Source organism: Drosophila sulfurigaster, chromosome 3, assembly GCF_023558435.1.
Source record: "Drosophila sulfurigaster albostrigata strain 15112-1811.04 chromosome 3, ASM2355843v2, whole genome shotgun sequence".
Classification (NCBI taxonomy): domain Eukaryota; kingdom Metazoa; phylum Arthropoda; class Insecta; order Diptera; family Drosophilidae; genus Drosophila; species Drosophila sulfurigaster.
In genome coordinates this window covers 35,689,529-35,709,686 of record NC_084883.1, presented here as the reverse complement: position 1 = coordinate 35,709,686, position 20,158 = coordinate 35,689,529, and the positions used below count along the sequence as shown (strand labels likewise).

At 43.3% G+C, this 20,158-nt stretch overlaps 8 protein-coding genes across 9 annotated transcripts; 2 read left to right on the top strand and 6 right to left on the bottom strand.

The window, feature by feature from the left end:
• Nucleotides 1-2,541: 2,541 nt before the first annotated feature.
• On the bottom strand, nt 2,542-3,827 carry LOC133841564 (copper transport protein ATOX1). Its single transcript, XM_062274137.1, has 3 exons — nt 3,618-3,827; nt 3,440-3,515; nt 2,542-3,246 (listed from the first exon to the last, which is right to left on the bottom strand). The coding sequence occupies exons 1-3, from the start codon at nt 3,621-3,623 to the stop codon at nt 3,113-3,115; spliced, it is 216 nt and encodes a 71-aa protein (XP_062130121.1). The 5' UTR covers nt 3,624-3,827; the 3' UTR covers nt 2,542-3,112.
• Nucleotides 3,828-4,016: 189 nt separating this feature from the next.
• On the bottom strand, nt 4,017-5,361 carry LOC133841563 (galactose mutarotase). The gene has a single exon (XM_062274134.1). It carries the CDS (start codon nt 5,213-5,215, stop codon nt 4,112-4,114), a length of 1,104 nt encoding a protein of 367 aa, XP_062130118.1. The 5' UTR covers nt 5,216-5,361; the 3' UTR covers nt 4,017-4,111.
• A 96-nt stretch (nt 5,362-5,457) lies between these two features.
• LOC133841562 (fibroleukin-like) lies at nt 5,458-7,105 on the top strand. The gene is made up of 3 exons (XM_062274133.1): nt 5,458-5,618; nt 5,678-6,894; nt 6,955-7,105. Exons 1-3 carry the CDS (start codon nt 5,550-5,552, stop codon nt 7,070-7,072), a joined length of 1,404 nt encoding a protein of 467 aa, XP_062130117.1. The 5' UTR covers nt 5,458-5,549; the 3' UTR covers nt 7,073-7,105.
• A 104-nt stretch (nt 7,106-7,209) lies between these two features.
• Nucleotides 7,210-8,954, bottom strand: LOC133843412 (probable fumarate hydratase, mitochondrial). The gene is made up of 3 exons (XM_062276939.1): nt 8,659-8,954; nt 7,594-8,602; nt 7,210-7,538 (listed from the first exon to the last, which is right to left on the bottom strand). Exons 1-3 carry the CDS (start codon nt 8,812-8,814, stop codon nt 7,279-7,281), a joined length of 1,425 nt encoding a protein of 474 aa, XP_062132923.1. The 5' UTR covers nt 8,815-8,954; the 3' UTR covers nt 7,210-7,278.
• A 220-nt stretch (nt 8,955-9,174) lies between these two features.
• On the bottom strand, nt 9,175-10,874 carry LOC133845067 (probable fumarate hydratase, mitochondrial). The gene is made up of 2 exons (XM_062279406.1): nt 10,560-10,874; nt 9,175-10,503 (listed from the first exon to the last, which is right to left on the bottom strand). Exons 1-2 carry the CDS (start codon nt 10,743-10,745, stop codon nt 9,235-9,237), a joined length of 1,455 nt encoding a protein of 484 aa, XP_062135390.1. The 5' UTR covers nt 10,746-10,874; the 3' UTR covers nt 9,175-9,234.
• Nucleotides 10,875-11,140: 266 nt separating this feature from the next.
• LOC133845064 (galactose mutarotase) lies at nt 11,141-12,551 on the bottom strand. Its single transcript, XM_062279403.1, has 2 exons — nt 12,449-12,551; nt 11,141-12,389 (listed from the first exon to the last, which is right to left on the bottom strand). Exon 2 carries the CDS (start codon nt 12,351-12,353, stop codon nt 11,223-11,225), a length of 1,131 nt encoding a protein of 376 aa, XP_062135387.1. The 5' UTR covers nt 12,354-12,389; nt 12,449-12,551; the 3' UTR covers nt 11,141-11,222.
• Nucleotides 12,552-12,711: 160 nt separating this feature from the next.
• LOC133845065 (ORM1-like protein) lies at nt 12,712-13,672 on the bottom strand. Its single transcript, XM_062279404.1, has 3 exons — nt 13,368-13,672; nt 13,144-13,295; nt 12,712-13,069 (listed from the first exon to the last, which is right to left on the bottom strand). The coding sequence occupies exons 1-3, from the start codon at nt 13,542-13,544 to the stop codon at nt 12,934-12,936; spliced, it is 465 nt and encodes a 154-aa protein (XP_062135388.1). The 5' UTR covers nt 13,545-13,672; the 3' UTR covers nt 12,712-12,933.
• Nucleotides 13,673-13,987: 315 nt separating this feature from the next.
• LOC133845062 (mediator of RNA polymerase II transcription subunit 1) lies at nt 13,988-19,969 on the top strand. Of its 2 annotated transcripts, none has more exons than XM_062279400.1 (4): nt 13,988-14,178; nt 14,245-15,618; nt 15,679-17,687; nt 18,564-18,826. In XM_062279400.1, exons 1-4 carry the CDS (start codon nt 14,145-14,147, stop codon nt 18,798-18,800), a joined length of 3,654 nt encoding a protein of 1,217 aa, XP_062135384.1. In that variant the 5' UTR covers nt 13,988-14,144; the 3' UTR covers nt 18,801-18,826. The 2 variants fall into 2 exon arrangements, with proteins under 2 accessions (XP_062135384.1, XP_062135383.1); XM_062279399.1 differs by having other exon boundaries at nt 13,992-14,178; nt 18,559-19,969.
• Nucleotides 19,970-20,158: the final 189 nt, after the last annotated feature.

The following is a 20,158-nucleotide window of genomic DNA, read 5'->3' as shown; positions in this document are numbered from 1 at the left end:
GTCCAGGTTAGTTTAGTTTAGTGTGCCATTGTTCTGACAGTCGGTTCTTTTCAAATCTTATGACAATAAAGAGCGGCAACTGTGGTCGCGGTATTTTTCGATTTTTCGTTTCGTTTCGTTGTTTTTTTGTTGTACATTTTGCTTGAAGCTGCCGCCATGTGGAAACCAGTCGCTGCAGCCCGTGTGCTCTGCTCCTGCCAATGCCCCAAAACGTGAACCAAGCCCCAACGCCAGCCACTTGATCAACTGGGCAGCCACCAACTGGTTGAGAGTTGCTGAAAAGCATGCGCCAAAGAATTTAGCCAGCGATTTTTGGAATGTTTTCAATGCACCAAGTGTGTGCAAACACCAAAAACAAAGACAACAATCGCTCACAAGGCAACGAAGCTCAAATACTCTGGAAAATAATAAAGTACTTGAACATTTTCATTAAGTTACACTAAACTATTTTAATCAAATTTTATTACTCATTCAAATTAAGCAATAACTATTAAATGCTACCAAGTATAATTGACTAACTAAATGACTTTGTAGTTTGTTAGAGTATTTGCGTGAATTTAGGCTGCAAGAACGGAATGCTTGGCAGCCAAATGACAGAGGGAAGCAACCTCAACCTCAACTGCAACCACAACGGCAATAGTTGTGGTGTCTTTGCAGACAGTTTGCAGCCACATTTAAAGGTAGCCCATAAAGTCGATGATATAGCGGCCTGATATCAGCAGTGACAACAACTGTAAGTAGTCATACATTTCAAAATATTATGTCAAAGCGCCACAGAATTAGCTTTAGAGTCGGTAGCTTAAGATAAGCATAAAACGTATGTGGTATTATATTATACTATATATTCTTGTGGTATACTATATTTACTTATCTATTATTCACTAAGCTCAAATTTGAGTTTTAAAATAACTCATGACATGGAAACAATATTTTTCATAAGATTTTAAGTATCGACCCTTTGCTTTAAAATTAACGTAAGCGTCAGAAATCAAATTTTGCAGGAGCAGGTTTTTAATAGTTCATCATCAATGTTGATTGCCAACCATTGGCAATGTTGTTGAGCCCATAACTCGCTTATTACATTTAATTGGCTTATGAAATTTTCGGCGCAGATGCGTTTGGTAATTGTCAACGTAAGTACATATCAAAATAAATCGACTAAAATGTCGCTTATGTTATTTTGATTTTATATTATGTAATATTTTAATTCACTATATGTTATGTGTTACCTCTTTAAAGATTTTTTTATTTTTATCCCTATTTATGAAATGTTTAAATCTATAAATATTCATATTCATTTTGTTAAAGATTTCATAAAATAGAGTAAAAATAATATTATCTTAATAGAGGATTCCTATTTTCTTTTATGTTCCCCTACTAATTAATCTTTTCTCCAATAAATTTCTTAAATTTTTCTTTAACCAAAAGAGCTCCTTTTGAACAATAAGATAAATCTGTGGGTCAGCATTAGATAAAAGATTAACAGGGCATTTCAAAGTCGCACAACACCTGTCAGTTGGTCAACACATTAGCCACTTTGCTGCCAGGAATTTTTATGCAGCAAGACAATGCACAGGGGCAACAAGACAGAGAGCCAAACAGACAGACAGACAGACGGAAAGAACAGAAAGAAGACGGAGGCACCAGCTGTTATTTTTACTAAGGTAATTTAAATGGCATTAGCGCTAATAATTTGCTTTTACCTACTTGGCTGGATTTGCTGAGATGACTGAGATGGCGAGATGACCACAGCGAGTGCTGGAAGCGTAATCAGAAAATCTCTTGCATCACTTGAAAATAATCATGGGGCAAGGACGTGACTGTGCTGTGTTGACGTTTTGTTGTGACAGCCGCTCGCAGACAGTGAACCGTTTTTGTTTTGGGTTTTGGGTATTCGGATTTTCTCAGTCCCTTTGGAGACCCGATTCTGGGGTTCCTTACTGTTTAGTTGTCGGTTCCGTTGTTGTGTCGCCGCATGGGGCATAAATCAACACGAGCCGCAAAATGCAACCGCAACAAAGCAACAGCAAAAGCAAAAAGGTAACTCGCAGGTAGCGACAACTAAGACAGCAGTGACGACGACATCAAATTCCGAGGCAACGTTCCGTTTGTGGACTCAGTTCTAAACTCAATTAGTAGTGTGCGTGTGTATCTCTGAATGTGTGCGAGTGCGTTGCATTCTTTGCATGCCATTGTGGCATTTGATTGATAATTTCGTTACGCCTCGAACATGTTTTCAAAATGCATTTTGATAACTTGAGTTTTTTTTTCGGACTTTGCCGTTCCCCAGATTTATTTATGACATGTTATGGACATGCTCGAGCCTTCGCTCTATTGTTATTGTTATTTGTCGCTGTCGTTGTTGATTCGCTTCCATCTCTCCCGTGCTTGACTAAGTGCCCGCATTTCTTGGCATCACCGCCTGAGGTGTGCCTCATTATTATTATTTCCCTGAACGATATAAAACAATTGGGTTAATTTGACACGGCATATCATAGAATTCAATGATTAATCGCATTTGTTATTTTGCAAGCAAAAGATTTATTTATTTGTAATTGTATATTTAATGCAAATTTTTAAAATTTGTTTGATGTTTATGTATGTATATAATTATTATATATGTATATCATAAGAAGATAATTGGCATATTTGTATTTAATTAGCTGAACTACATTGGAAATATTTGGAATATCACTATTGAATAAGAGCAAATATATTTGATTAAATTCATTTCTCTACTTACGTTGTTAAACCAATTGAATTTGAAATTCTGACTCTATATATTAATTTTTGTATAACACTTTGAATATTCTAAGTAAATTGTTTAATATCGCACTACTTAAAAATTTGGGCAAGATCTAAGGTGTAGATAAGTTCCTCGTGTATACTATATCATAATTTTGGTTAAGGCTAATATTTTTTGAAAACAATTTTCATTGAACCATTAAATATGCATCACGCCGTTTCTTTTGAATGAATCATTTTGTTAATGTAGTATGTAGATCAACAGCCACGACAAATGAGTGAATCCCCTGAAGATGTACCGGGAATTCTTTGATTAGACTTCAAGCTTCAGTTTGCCGTACTTCTGAAACTTGCTGAAAAACTCATCTCATTTCTTCACACCAACATACGAAACCGCTTTGCCGGATTTGCGCAGCTGTTCCAGAAGTTCGTCGGCCGATAAGTTTGAGGTAACAGTTACGGTTTTGTCGTCCAGATTAACATTCACTTTTTCCACCTTATCTGAAAGTGAAATAACAACAACCGAATACAGACATTATTGTTGGCAACCGCAACTACACAATTGCGGACGTCTGATAACGAAGACTGCAAATTCTCCAGTATTATGTAGAATACCAGAGCAAAGCTCCCCTTTCCAAAACTAAGATAGTTAACACATACATGCTAATGTATGTATATGTGTGTGTTTACTTACCGCCCAACTTGCCCAAGACCTTCTCCACAGAGCTGGCGCAGCCGCCGCAGGTCATTTCCACTTTGAATTCGTGCACCTTATAGTATTAAATAGAATAATTGCCAATTAGTTGATGTTACTAGCGGAAAATAAACACAGCATATTTGTATAGTATATGTTGGGCATATAGTATACATACGGTCATCTTGCTACTGCTGCTTGTTGGACGCGTCGAGTCCGCTGTCGTATGCTTGTAGATTTGCGGTAAATTAAACAGCTTGAAGGCAGTTATGCTTTTAATATGTTGTATATTTTTTAGACGTGGCACACACAAGAATTCACCGCTGTCGTTTGGCGATTCAATAAATTGTTACTTTTCCTTTTTGTTTAGCAGAAACTAAGTGTGACCACAACTTAGATCTCAAAACATATCATACATGGCGGTATTTTTTCTTGCGAAGCAAGTAACAATGGTCACACTGCTTACACAACAGCAGCCGGTAATTCTGTTAAAAAACTGTACTTCACAATTGATAATGCGGGCAATTTGAAATCCTAACAGAAATAACAACATATTAAACAAAAATCATTGTGATGGTTTGATTTCTTTACATTTTTTAATTTACTTTTAACAGCTCGTAATATTCTTATTTAAATTCAATAAAGATCTGTGTATGTATGTAGAAATTTTTGTTATATGCGCTTGGGGCATGCGCCAAATCTGTAGACCACTTGGTGGTCATACAATTGACCTGGATTTAACATTATTGACGGAAATTCTGGATTGTTCATGGCATCCGGATACTTCTGGGTCTCCATACAGAAAGAACCGTGCTTCACATAATGACTACCCTCTTTGCCAATGTTCTCCACATCACCGCGCTCCTCATCAGGCAAATTGTTTGCTGTGTATAAATGCAAAGCTGGCTGGTTTGTATGCACCTCCATATAGCGTCCCGAACAAGGATGCACAGCACGAGCCACGAGCTTCACCTGATTGGGATCCACATCCGTGCAGTAGCTGTTATCAAAGCCACAAATAGGACAGCGAGAAACCTGATTGATGCGTTTGCCCAGATTAGTCAAAGTGGAGAAGTCATATGGTGTATTCCGCAAAGGCATCAGCTTTCCCGTGGGGATTTGCTCTTGATCAGTGTCCACGAGTTTACTTGCTTTGATCATAATCATGTGCTGCATCAGAGTATCCTTGCCGGTGCCGTGTCCGGCCAGATTGAAGTAAGCATGATTCGCGATATTGATGCAAGTGGTGGCCTTTGCACGCGCCTCAATCCGCATCCCAAAGCAGCCGGCATCGTTGAGCGAAAAGTTAATGTTGACTGTCACCTCGCCCGGATAACCTTCATGGCCATCGGGGGAGATGTGTTGCATGGTTACGCCATCCTTGTGAATGCCCACAACGTCCCAGATGACGCTGTCAAATCCAACATAACCTCCATGCAGATGGTAACGATCCTTAAAGTTTCGCGATAGATGGATATCTTTGCCGCACATCTTGAACTGTCCGCGAGCAACTCGATTTGCCACCCGCCCAACTATGGCGCCGAAATAGCATTTTTGGTTGCGATAATAGCCGGCAACATCGTCGTAGCCCAAGCAAATATCCTCGAGCTTGCCATTGTGATCGGGCACCTTGATGCTTTGAACGATGGCGCCCAACGTGAGGACCGCAACCGACATGCCCTTCTCGGAGGTCAAGGTGAAGCGTCGGATGTGCTCACTCTTCTGCGACATGGGATTAACGGCAATGCCGAACACATCTTCTGTGACTCGCACCATTGTTGAAGTTCAACAATTTGATTGGCCTTTTCCAAAAAGATTTTCTAAACAAAAATTTCGTAGTTCATGAATCAAACTAAATAATTTAATTTTTTTAATGCAAAAGCATTGGAAATGGTTCCAAAGCCAACTGCAGCAAACACAACATGTATACATAAATTTCAAAGGTATTCTGAGATTTATGAAACTCTCGATTATTAATTGTATTATACTGGTTGCCCCAAATGAAATGTTCGTAGCTCAAGCTGTCAAAGTTTCATTGTGAAATCTTAACAGATCATTCACAAACACATAAGTTCGAATTTATCCATTCCAAATAAAAGTGTTCTTAAAAATGAATAATACCAATATATTGACCATACAATTGCACGATTCTCCCGAAGATCCATCGACATGTGCTATGGTGAGTCAATAACCATATTTATTGGTTTCATATATTATCTTATGTGGATATTTTTATAGTCATCAGCCGATTGGCAGCATATTAGAGAAAATTCATACAGTACCTTGGCCGAGTTGAAAAAAATCAAACTAACCGTATTCAAAGAAAAGCTCAATTTATATAACGAAAAATGCAGGATTAAGGACGATGTTATTTTGACTCTCCGCACATGTTTGGAGACATATAAAAATACGAATCTCAACAATAATGACGTTATTACATTTTTGAAATCCAAATTATGCGAACGAAGACAAAATTCTATTGCTATACAAAAGTCGTTTAAGAAACAATTAACCGAACTTGAAAATTCTAACAGGGATAAGAGTGAAAAAATTGTTAAACAGGATGAACTTATTACAGACAAAGATAATTACATACTGAAATTGGAACAGCAACTAAAGAAAACTGCAGATCAACTGCAAGAGAAAACTCAGCTCTCTTTTGACTATCAGCAAAGGATCGTCGCCTTAGAAGCCAACATCGAACAAAAGGATTTGCAACTTGCGGATAGGAAAGTAACTATTCAAGAGAAAGAAGATCAGATCAGTGTACTTAAGAATGAAGTGGCAACAACAAGGGACAAGCTAAACGCAACTCAGGAACTGTTGCGCAGTTGGAAAACCCAGAATTTCATACAGGCATTTAATAGTAAGGATGCTCATCGGGCCAAGCTGGAGACTGAACTGCGAAATAGTACCGAAAGGATCAAGAAGCAAAACGACCGTCTATTGCAATATTCGATTAAGGAACTCCAAGCAAGTCTCAGTGAAGAAGAGAGTTCGACAGAGTTGAAAGTGTTAACTTTGCCTCGAATTGGTTCACTTAAAGTGCTGGCTCAGAATTGCATCTCGGGGCCAGGCTGGATTGTCATCCATCGTCGGATGGACGATAGTGTGAACTTTAATCAGGGTTGGTTCTCATTCGTGGATGGATTTGGCGATATGGATGGCGATTTCTGGATGGGTCTGGACAATGTGCACGCCATGACAAAGAGGCAAACACATGAGCTCTACGTTCATTTAGTTTTTCCCAATAACGAAACGCGTTTCGCTCATTACGATAACTTTGCAATCAGTGGCAAGAATGATGACTATAAGCTGAAGTCCCTGGGTAATTATTTTGGAAATGCTGGCGATGGATTGCGACCTCATGAGCATTGCATATTCAAAACTGTGCGCTATAATAGCAAAAATGCTGTGCAGTATAATCGTTGGTGGCATCACGAGTATCCAAGTTGGTAAGTTTAAAATAAATATTTTATATTTTCACATTTGTATAAATTTTATTGTATTTGCAGTAATCTCAATGGGGTGTTTAATCATAAATCTGAGTTTGGTGTTTGGTGGTGTCGCCAGAAAGACACATTTGTTTTTGTGGAATCTGTTCAAATGCTAATACGGCCAAAACTAATATAAATTTATCAATAAAAGTATTGCTTTAATTATGAACCGCAATTGTTATGATGTATCTAAATTTGCAAGTTATGTTAAATTTATTAATATACTTATGTGAACAGTCAAATCCAGGCAAATCTGCATTCATTAGTGAATTTAAATTTTAAAAGGTTTCTTTATTCGTAATATTTAATCAGATTTAAAAATGAAAAACTTAAACAATTTCTCTATGTGGGACCAAGCATCTTCTCTGGTCGCACCCAGTCATCAAAGTCTTTCTCTGATATGCCAGACTTGAGAGCCTCGGCCTTTAAGGTAGTTCCATTCTTATGCGCCGTCTTCGCTATTTGGGCTGCCTTATCATATCCAATATGAGGATTGAGAGCCGTCACCAGCATTAGAGATTCATTCATTATCTTAGCTATATTAGCCTTGTTCGGTTTGATGCCCTTCACACAGTTGCTAGCAAAAGTATTGCAGCCATCACCTAAAATTATAAATCAGTAAATAAAATAAAAGATAAATACTTTTGAATAACACACTGAGCAGCTTGATGGAACGCAGCACATTCGAAGCTATCAGTGGCTTAAAAACGTTGAGTTCAAAGTGTCCGTTGGCGCCTCCAATAGAGACAGCCACATGGTTGCCCATCACCTGGGCACAGATCATCGTCAAGGCTTCGCACTGCGTCGGATTTACTTTGCCTGGCATAATGGAGCTGCCCGGTTCGTTCTCCGGCAAACAAAGCTCGCCAAGGCCACAACGAGGTCCCGAACCCAAGAATCTAATGTCATTGGCAATCTTCATGAGACTCACAGCGATGGTATTCAAGGCGCCATGCACCTCGACCATGGCATCTCGAGAGCCCAACGCCTCAAAGAAGTTGGGTGCATTGACAAACGGCATTGAGGTTAGTTGGGCAATGCGACTGGCGGCCTTCTCAGCGAATCCTTTGCGCGTGTTAAGACCCGTGCCCACAGCTGTGCCACCCAAGGCCAGCTGATAGACATGCGGCAGAACAGCTTCAATTCGCTGTAGACCATTGGTTAGCTGCTGCGTGTAACCGCTAAATTCTTGGCCCAGGGTTAATGGCACCGCATCCTGGGTGTGGGTACGTCCGATTTTGATGATGTCCTTCCATTCATTGGACTTGGCCATTAGTGCATCTCGTAGCTTGGTAACCGCTGGCTTCAGGCTCATATTCAGCTCAATGGCCACGGCAATATGAATGGCCGTTGGAAAGGTGTCATTTGAACTCTGGGATTTGTTGACGTGATCATTTGGATGCACCGGATTTTTAGAGCCCAAAGTACCGCCAAGTATTTCTATGGCTCGATTGCTGATCACCTCGTTGCAATTCATGTTGGTCTGAGTTCCAGAGCCAGTCTGCCAAATGGGCAGCGGAAAGTGACCATCGTCGTAGAGTTTGCCCGATATCACCTCATCACAGACACTCGAGATGGCAGTGCTGATCTTGGCATCCAATCCAAACTCCTGGTTAACCTCAGCCGCTGCCTTCTTCAACACGCCCATTGCCTGAATGATGGGTCTCTGGAGTCAAGGATTAGTTGTATTGCTTTGTGGTTTTTATCGGACTTGGGACTTACAGGCATGCGCTCGTTGACACCTCCAATGGGAAAATTGATGAGACAACGACCTGTCTGGGCGCCAAAGTAGCTATTGCCTGGCACCTCCACTTGACCCAGCGTATCGCTCTCGGTGCGCATGGAAACCTTGATTGCACTGGGGTCCGATTGCGCCATGGTACGGACGTCAATTAAAGTAGTGTATATATTTGATTGTGTCTGATGTTAAGGTTAAGATGTGTTTAGGGAATTTGTGTTTAACGAGAGAATAAATAACAGAAAGAGAAGGCCTGCTATTTTAGTGTTAGAAATTAAACACTGCTGATCAAAATAGTATAGTAAAGTACTGCTACCAAATTTGCGTAGTTTACCTTTTAATTAAAGGCTTTTATGTCTGCGATAAAGGTGTACAAACTGACGGACGAAGGTGTACAACAAACTGAACTCAAACTGTAATTCATAAAAGCAAAATATGAACTAGAATTTAAGCCTAGGGCAAGCTAATTCATAAAATTATTAAACAAATGAATGAGTAAATTTGTAAATTTAAACCAGCTCTATTTTATTTATTCGATTGTGAAAGAGTAGCTATATTTTCTATGTGGGTCCTAGCATTTTTGCCGGATTAACCCACTGATCAAAGTCCGTCTCCAAAATGCCAGCTCGTACTGACTCCTGCTTCAAAGTGGTGCCATTTTGATGTGCCGCCTTGGCGATGGCGGCAGCTCGATCGTAGCCAATAAATGGACTGAGAGCAGTGACCAACATCAGAGATTCGCTCATGATCTTATTGATTTTCTCCATATTCGGTCGAAGGCCATCAAGGCAATTGTTGCAGAAAGTATTCAGACCGTCACTCAACAGATTGATGGAACGCAGCACATTGGAGGCGATTAGTGGCATGAAGGCATTCAGCTGAAAGTGTCCATTGTAGCCACCCACGGAGACAGCCACCTGATTACCCATAACCTGGGCACAGATCATAGTAATGGCTTCACACTGCGTGGGATTCACTTTCCCCGGCATAATCGAGCTGCCCGGTTCATTCTCCGGCAGGCTAAGCTCGCCCAGTCCACAACGAGGACCCGAACCCATGAAACGAATGTCATTGGCAATTTTCATTAGACTCACAGCGATAGAGTTGAGTTCGCCGTGGAGTTCGACGAGGCAATCCCGTGAACCAATCGCCTCAAACAAATTAGTAGCCGAGACAAAGGGCAGACTTGTGATATCTGCAATACGTTTAATACAACGTGGACCGAAATCCTCGGAACTGAGTAGACCTGTGCCCACCATGGTTCCACCGAGTGACAATTGATACAAGTTCGGGAGAGCCGAGTTCAATCGTGTAAAGCAATTGCTCATCATTTGGCGATAGCCACTGAACTCTTGGCCCAGTGTTAATGGCACTGCATCCATGAGATGCGTGCGTCCAATCTTGATGATATCCTTCCACATCTCCGACTTTTTGGCCAAAATATCGATGGTCAGTCGTAGCGCTGGAAAAAGTTTCTCCTGCAGCTGCATTGCGACAGCAATGTTGATGGCCGAGGAGTAGCTATCGTTGGCACTGTGTCCCATGTTAACATGTGTATGTGGATCCACCGGATCCTTACTGCCGATCTGTCCGCCCAGCAATTCAATGGCCCGATTGCTAATCACCTCATTCACATTCTCGTTGCTGTGGGCGCCGCATCCCGTCTGCCAAATGGCCAACGGAAAGTGCTCCTCATCGTATAGTTTACCGGAGACGATCTCTTCGGCTGCCTTGACAATGGCATCGCTTATCTCGGTCTCCAGACCGAATTCCCGATTGACTTCTGCGCAAGCTTTCTTAATAATACCCAAGGCTATGATGATAGCACGCTGTGGTTGTAACAGTTAGATGCCTGATCTGTTCTTAAGCTGAAAGAGAAACTTACTGGCATGCGCTCCTCGGTTCCACCAATGGGGAACATTGTCAAGGAACGCATTGTTTGCGAGCCGTAGAGTCGATCCAAGGGCACATTCACTGGACCCAACGAATCATGCTCGACTCGGGTGTCCGTCTGGGTAAGACGAGCCAGCTTATACATTAGACTAAACATTTCCTTTTGATCAAACGACATCTTGGACAATAGCAATAGCAAAAGAGTGAGTTTAGCAATGGGAGTGTGTAATAAAACAAAAAGATATTACAAAGTTTGTAGTCTACTGTGTTTTGACATGCAATCGAAATAAATCTTTGTAAGCATTACTTCCAAGTTCTTGAGTTTATATTTTGAGGTAACAGTTATCAACTTTACTACCAATTAAGTCTTCCAACTGTTTCCGAAAATGTATCTAAAACTATGTAAAAAAACGTGAGCTAAATACTATTTATTTTGTATTATAAATCCACAACTCAGTTGTGAAATATATCTCTGTTCAAATAAGTATTTTAAATAAAACAACAATAAGATAGTTAGATAATGTCATGTAATCTAATGTATAAAAAAAAGCAGGGAGAAGCAGGAAACTTAAGTTATCTATTTAAGTGAAAGAACAAAAAGTATCATTTATTAGGCACCTAAAGAAACAGACAGCTTTATTGCATCGCATGTTCATTATTTGTTTTCACAACAGCAACGCCAAGACTCCTCAACATTGAACTTGTAGATGACCTCATGTAAATACTTCTCACCCGGCTGCAGGAAGATTGATGGAAACTCTGGATGATTCATCGAATCGGGGAATTTCTCGGTCTCTACACAAAACGAACCATGCTTGCGATAATGCGTGCACTCCTTGCCAATCATGGCAGCATCGCCATTCTCCTCATCTGGCAGATTGTTGGCCGTATAGAACTGCAGACCCGGCTGATTGGTGTACACCTCCATGGCACGACCCGAGGGTTTGTGCAGCAACTTGGCCACCAGATTGATGCCACCCTCACTACCCTCGTTGACCACAAAACAATTGTCGTAACCCTTGATCAGGCGGTCCTCGAACTGCTTGAGACGATCGCCCAAGAGCACAGGAACCCGCAAATCGAACACCGTATCGTCGACACTGACCAGATTACCAGTTGGGATCTGGGCATCGTCTGTTTCCACGATGTGTTTCGACAAAATCTCCACAGTGTGCTCGGCCAGAGCCTTGGGCCCGGCTCCATGACCAGCCAGATTGTAGTATGCATGATTGGATATATTCACACAGGTCGTCTTATCTGTAGTCGCCTCGAAGCGTACACCGAAGCGATTCTGATTGTCCAGCCAATAGGTTATAGTGGCCGTCACTTTGCCCGGATAACCCTCGTCGCCATCGGGTGAGACATGCCTGAAGACGATGCCCAAATCGGTCTTGCTCACCAATTCCCAAATTACGCTGTCGAAGCCAACGAAGCCGCCATGCAGTTGATACGTGTTCTTAAAATTCTTGGTCACTTTTTGCACCTTGTCACCCACCGTATACTCGCCCTTGGCTACACGATTCGCTACACGTCCCAAAGTGCCGCCAATATAAGCTGATCTTGTATTAATATAGCTGGCAATGTCATCGAATCCGAGACACACATCCTCGATCTTGTGATAGGCGTCCGGCATGCGTACACTCTGTATAATGGCGCCCAGTTGGATAACCGAGACGGACACTTGGTTCTGATTCGTCATCGTATAGCGACGCACCATTTCAGGGACTTTGGTATAAGGGTTCTTGGCCAGGCCAAAGATTTCCTCCTCTATTGTAATCGCCGACATGCTGACGCTGCTGCTGTTTCTGGGCACCTGCTCAAACTAAACTATTTTTCGAATCACAAAGCTCTAAGCAACTATAGCAAGGCAGACTGACACACCTCTTGAAAGTCGTTAAGGTCGCGATTCGCAGTCGCAAAGTCAAAAAGGGCAATAGACGCCTCTCTGGCGGCATCTAACGAACTGATGACGAGCTGCAGCGCCAGCGATTATTAACGTATATGAAGAGAGGCAATGATAACAGAATAGACTATACTACTAAGATTAGGTAAGTCGGGCAATAATAATCAATTGGCGCAATTAACTACAGCTATAATCTAAGAGACTTAAGAGAGCAGCCTAAAGAGTTTTTCAGCTCTGCTGAATACAATATATTATTTATGTATTTAATACAAGTACAATAATATATATGTAGTTAGACGTTTTCGAGTACTAATCAAAATAATCAAAAGAACATCGGTCAGTCGCTATCTTTAAATAAGTATATATACAAAACAAAGGCTGCGATAAGAGAAGCCTCCCTGTTTGAAGAAACATATTTACAAGCATATACTAATAATAATTGAACTTTCAGAAGCACCTTCCTTCAATACTTGTTAATATTGAAGAGTCGAACGCCATGGAACTGCGGCAGCTTTGGCAGAGTCACCACAACCAATGATATAAAGTTCGCTATGAAATGCTCCGTGTTGTTCCGTGTGTATAAACAAGTCAACAGAAAACTGTAAATTAACATAGAGATACAAATGTAAATGTAACAGCAAGAGAATAACAGCATTTGTTCGTCGCAACTTACAGCACAATTGGCACTGCTGTTAGGAATTTGCGTGTTGGCGTCAATTGAACGCCATCATCGATTTGCTCCCAATGTGTCCAGCGTCGATTTGCATCATTCTCAATGCTCATCCATGGCGCACCTTTGATAATATGCAGAAAATACAGATGCGCCTGTCCGAAAAAGGAAAAATTTGAAAAGTTTGGAATTATAGTTGTTGTTTACAGCGGACTTCGGATACTCACAAAGTTGTGCAGCATATTGGTTGTTGTCCATGCTATCGAAATGGTAACAAAGGGCACTGATAACAGCAGCAAATGTACAAAGAGTAATCCAAGGAAATAGGCAAGCCAAAAGCCTCGAGCACTTAACCAAGAGCTATTTGGGTTGGTTTCGCCATGTCCACCGGCAATTGATGTCATCTTCAGTATGACTGGATATGAGTTTCGAATCGATGTTTATAAATTCAGTAAGTAATAGAGACAATTCCGACTTGTTGTTTCTTAACAAAAAAGAAGAGAACTTTCTTACAGCTGTTTTATTTTAACACCTGTAGAAGAGTGTGGCCATAAGCAACATTTCTCATATATCCCTTCCCAAAACAAAAAAAGATTGGTTCAGTATTTTTACTACCTCAATATGTTGTCATAGTAGAACAAGATCAATTACACTATCTGTTGCACCCAATAAATGCATTGTATTATTTGAAATTTTAATTTATATTAATAACCTTTTATCTTTGCTATATAAGTATCATAAAAATTACAGAGTACATTTTCAAATTCACAAGAGCGCTTTAGCAGTTAATGAATCACTGTTAAATTAAATGCCCTTTTCGAACTAGAACTAGTTCTGTTGTGCTAAGTTCGCACAGTGAATCGCAAATTTTACCGCAAGCGTTGCATTTTCCCTAAAAAAATGTTAAAACTGTAAAAATATTACAGAAAAGTTATTTCTTTAAGCTTAAATGTGTTTCCATATGCTTATATTAGCTTAAAAGAGTGCAAAGAAGTTAAAATAAAATGAGTGTAAACCATCCCAAGCCGTCTGGTTCAGGTAAATTGTTGAGTTGTCCTCAAATTGAGTGAGACTTAATAGTGATTGATTGAATGATTGCGATAGGTACATCTGGGCAAGGCAGCAGTCATGCTCCAGGTGGATCAGGAGGAGGAACAGGAACGGGGGCAGTGCACATTCCCAGCATTGAGGAGAAGAACAAACAAATACAGCAGGAAGCGTTGATGGAGAAGATTCGAGCCAAGTACAGACAAAAGCCAAAATCATACGATGAGATCAAGAAATCAATACGAATGTACTTCATTGAGAAGCATTATCCATTGGACCCCGTGTGCAAGGCGACGCTGCAAACAGTTCTCGATAAACTGCAGCATTACATCAAGGTGAACTCGAGACACGGGCTAGTGGAGCGCCTGGAGAGCCTCTCTCGACAACTTGGCCTTAAGTTCATGGAGGATCAACAGACGCTATTCATTTCCACAGACATGTTCTATGTGGAAATACTGCTTGATACCGAAGGCAAGCTCAGCGACGTCAAAGTGCATCACGAATGCAAAAGTGAGCAACCATCCACGTCGCCATCCAGCTCCAGCTCTGCTGATCTCCTTAACTGCCTCAAGGCAGGCGACTTTGCCGACTTCACAGTCCAGTTGGAGGGCCTCTCCTCCATCTACCAGCTGAACGCGGAGCCTAAGGTCAAGAAAAAGGCTTTTGTGGCTCTCGAGGCAATGGAAACAGACATCTACAATCTGTACCAACAGCAACTTCAACAGCATCAGCAACCACAGATCGACAGCTACCAAATGATGAAGATGTCCTCGGTGGGATTAGTGATGCAGCGACGAGGCGGACATCCCATGAAACTCACCTATTTCTGTCCTCCTCTGCACCTGCTTGAATCGCAGGTGAAAGGAGAGCTAGTAGATGCAGCTGCAAGCAGAGACTACAGCATTGAGCAGGTTATGAAAAGCCCTGTTGGACTGCATGCCACTCTCAATCTGGAGGGTTCCTCGGCGAATAAATTGCAAATACTGCCAGTTGTCAGCTTCAGCAGCGAGTCTGGGCTTCCTCTGGAGCTGCCTGCTTATGCTTCACTCACTCAGAACAACTCGATGCTGATTCCGGCTACCTACGTGCTCCGTCTTGGTAAGCCGATGCCCGTCTGCATCGATTCTCTGCGTGCTCTGGGTCTCCCAGGAGTACCTTCAGAGGGAGACATGTCTGTGATGAATCTGATAGTACAAACTGCTTCCAGGCAGCTCATTAGGAACATACAGAAAGGATTGTATGTCAATCTCCCAAAGGAAACACACTGCTACTTTCTGACGGACAATCGCAGACTGCAGGGCACAATGTTGTGCTCACTGCAGTTCACGGAGCCAGCTCAGGTGCCCAAGATCATCGCATTCCTCAAGAAACAAGCGCTCTTCTACACACTTCTCGCCAGCTGCGTCAGGGAGCAGCAGAAACAGTACAATGGTGAGTCGCCATAAGACGGATTTCCCAAAAAAGTATAATCTCATGTATAATCTTTTACAGATATGGAAAGCACCATCATCTTGGAGGTGACTGCTGTGTCACTCAATCAGATCACGGTGGAATTGCAGCATCCTTACGAGGAGTCGCTGGCAACGGTGGACTTTCTGCTGGAAGATGGCGAGGCTACATGCACTATTTACTGCCTCACCAATGACTACGAAGCGCTTTCTCAGAAGCTGACCCGAACAGTGCGCCAGGTTGTCTCCATACCTATGGTCATCTATAAGCTACTCAAGTGCTGGGATGAGGAACACCTTCAGAAGCTGCATGGAATGGCAGCTCCAGGAGCTGGAGGCAGCTCAACCAGTGGAGCAGCTGGTGGCTTTAGCGGCGGATCAGGGTTAGGAGGAGGAGCCACAAACTTTGGCCAGTTTGCTTTGGATTCCAGCTCAGTGTCTGGCGAAGGCAGCAGTGGGGTTGGAGGTGGACTAGGAGGATCTGGTGGATTCAGTAGCGTCAGCAATCTAAAGATGGAGTCGACTCTGCGTTCGTTGGCGGATGCATTCGCTGACTCCACTTCAGCTGCTGCGGCCATTGCGGGAATCATTAATCTCAAGAGAGAAACGGATCCTCAAGCATCTTCGAGCAGCAGTTCACTTCCACTTTCTACCTCCGCCTCGACCTCTGGAGCTTCGAACTCTGCTTCCACTTCAAGCGCGGCAGCAAAGGCTAGCGAGCATGAGATCGCGGACAAATACAAGAACATCTGGAAAGATAAGACGCCCAACTTGAAGCACTGCGTCAGCATTACGCCAATTGCTGGGGATGTCAAGGCACCTCTCCAGCAACAACAGCAACAAGTTGATGTGCAACGTACGGGGGGCATTGAAATCATTCCTCTGAGTGCACCTAGCAGTGTGGGAACCACTCCAAGTGCCGGCTCTCCAGCCACTACAATCACCATCACACCGATCACAGGAGGAGGAGGGGGCAACGGAGCAGGCAAAGATGCAGCCAAGGAGCAGAAGAAGTCGACTTCAAGCGGAAGTGGAAGTAGCACCAAACGACCCCATGAGAGCGGGTCCTCCTCTTCCGCTAATCCGAGCAGCAGCAGCGCCAGCACCTCAAGTTCCTCGAGTGACAACCAAAAGGAAAAGAAGCGCAAGAAGAAACGAGATGACTCTCCAATGGGTCCCCCAGAGAAGATCTATTCTCGACAAAACTCCCCAGCTGGAGGTGGTATTACAGATTCCTCATCGAGCAGTGGCGTCGTGCGAAAGTTCTCGTCTCCTTCGACGTCATCTTCCTCCTCTCCCAAGTCTGGTGTGGCAGGAATGGGGGCAGCTCTTGGACTGTCAGCTCTTGGCCAACCTTCGGCGCGTCCAAGTCCCAAGCACAGTCCAGTCTACAGCAGCCCGAAGCACAGCAGCAACACCGCCTCGAACAGTCCCAAGTCGCCATTTGGCACCCACTCGCCCAAGCATGGATCCTCTGGAAAACCGAGCATGTCCACGCTCAAGAGCGCCACTGCGGCCACAAGCCTGAGTCTGAGTCCTAAGGCGGAGAAATCTTCAAGTGGCATCACCTCGAGTGGATCTACTGCAATATCGCTACCACTAGCTCTTCCTCTGCCCACAGGCCCATCTGTATCTGGAACTACTTCAGGAGCAGGATCAGGCAGCAATCCTCCAATGATGCGACCCGTGCCGCCTTTGGCCGCCAGCAGCAGCAGCCAGTTGCCGGCAGGCATCACCATCAAGAAGGACAAGAGCAGCCTGGGCATAGGCATGGGCAGTTCCTCGACTACCTCCTCCGCTTCTTCTTCAGGAGTCGTTGCAGCAGCAGTCGCCGCCCTTAAGAGTTCCCAGCAACAACAGCAGCAGATGAAGTCATCTGTGAGCAGTTTATCGCATCTGGCAGCGGGTGGCAACCTGGGCAGCTACTCAACGCCATCCGTGGCCGCTTTGGAACTGAATGCTGCGCTCCGCAAAGGCATGGCGGGATCGGGAACGGGAGTGGGACCGGGATCGGGTCCGGGAATGGGCGTGGCAGCGGGAGCGGTAGGCGCGGTAAGTCCGTTTTCATTTTATGAGTAGCTCTCGTGTGCCCACTTCCGCCTCTGCCTCCAATTCCTCAACTCCACTCTATATACACTATATCCAGCTGCACCTCTTAACCCATAGTTGCCATTTACTTTTCTCTGTTTGATCCTTAAGTAAACTTGCAATGCAAGTTGAAATTGGAACAATAGTCTAAGCAATGTGTTTAACTGGTGCAACTCGATGGATTAATTGTTAAATGTAAATTGTTATTATGTATATTAATATTAATTAATATTATTATTATTATTATTATTGCCACTGTAGTTTTTGGTTTCCTATTTGATTTATATAGTATTGAGTTCGTTTCGTTTGTAAATATATTTTCTTCTATTTTTTAATCGCATCCGTTTTATTTGTTCTGCTCTTATTGAGTAATTAATATTTGTGCTGGGATCTGTCTCCCTTCTCCTTGCTCCACCTTCTGCTATCTACACATACCAATACACATACAGTTGCTTTGCACGTTTGTTCCTTTAAATGATGCATGTTAGCGCTGCGCTGTTAAGGAGTTCTGTTAGCTAACAGCAACTTCGAATGTTAACAAACTGTTGTTGGTATTCGCAGCCTTCTATGAGGTTCTTTTATATATTGGCTAAGGTAATAATTATCTGACTATTACTAACGGGATTCTTTTTCTCTCTCTCTCTCTCTCTTTCGCTCTTTGCATGATTTTGACAATCCTTAACCCGCAATCGACACTTGTGCTTCTTTTTGACACGTTCTCCTTTCTCCTTCGTTTGATTGTTTTAATTTGCGTTTTCGGTTCGTTTCTCGTCCGTTTGTCTTTACACTCACACAAATACAACACACGCACACAACCACGCGCTTCCTTTGTCAGGTTAGTTTGATGACGTCGACGGCAGCTTCGACGGCAACCATCCCAACCACGGCAACAGCAACAATATCATCGGTAGCAACAACAGCAGCAGCAGCAACAGTGGATTCATCAGCCACAGCCTCGGGCACAGTGGGAACGGGAACGGGAGCAGCTCCTCCTCCTCCACTGGCAATAGCAACATCAACAACAACGGCAATGGCAACACATCATCAGCAACAGTTGCTAGCAGCGGCGCCACATAGTAGCGACAGTGGAAGTAGCAGCAGCAGCACGGGAGTAGGAGCAAACACTGGAGGGTCCTCGGAATACATGGTGAAGCCAAGCAGCCAGGAGGGTCTTAAACTGACCATCAAAACAGGAGGCATCAGCAGCAGCAGTTCAACTAGTAGCAGCAGCAGCAAGAGGGATGGTAAGAGGGAGAGCGGACCATCAAGCTCCTCTGGTAGCCGGAAGACACACACAGGACTTAAGCCAGGAGTGAACAGCGGACCAGCCTCAAAGAAGGCACACGCCTTAGGATCAAGCGGAAGTGGAAGTGGAAGCAGCTCCAGCAAACACCTCTTCCAAAAGGCCAACTCATCTGGCAGCCTGAGCACCAAGCTAGGCGGATCGTCCTCTTCATCCACATCGTCGGGTGGTGGAGGATTGCCTCTCACCAAGAGCAACAGCACCAACTCATTTCAAGAACATACGGCTCCCAAGAGAAGACCCAGCATGGGCAGTGGAGGAGCAAGTGGCAGTGGTAGTGGTCAGCGCAAGTTATCGCAAGGTGGTCACGGATCTGGAGGAAGTGGCGGAATGTCACCAGCTGCTTCAAGCGGATCAATGTCACAGCCACCACCACGTTTTGATCACCACACAGACATGATGACCATTCTACAGTATGCTTCGCCCAGTATGACAGCCAGCATGGAAGGCTTCATCAAAGGACTGCACAACAAGTTCCAAATACCGAAATTGTCGCAACGCACAGCAACAACCACAGCGACGAGCAGCAGTGGTAGCACCAGTAGCACTAGTGGGGCAGGAGGTGGAGGACAGACAACAGCTACATCTACAGCGACGACGTCTTCCTCCACAACTTCTTCTGCCTTGCAGGATCAGCAAGCCACAACAGATCCAATTGCCTTGTCCAGCGGCCAGTCAACTGCACCCACTTCCATCACTGCACAACAGAGCAACAGTGGCGAACAAGGATCAGGCGATGGCATCGACGAGGAGCTGCTTGCCAGCTTGGCAGGCGAATGACAGCTATTGTTCAATGGGCAATTTCCAATTTCTGCGATCATCACTTAGTTCCATTTGGTGCACTTCGACGGTGGACAGTTGTATGTTACACCTTAAATACGATTAATAGAAATTTAGATAAACATATATCCCAATAAAAATAAATAACTACAGCGTTGTTTACGATTTTAATAAAATTTATAATCTATTAAATTTCACTTATTTTGAATGTGGCGGTCTATAGTCGGTAGAAGGTTTTTATCGATTTAGCGCGATAAATTTTTAGTGTGTGCAGTCAAATAATCGATGGTCGAGAGTATATTTATAATACCAACGGAAAACACATGTTTACATCGCGAGCGCGCAACAAGTG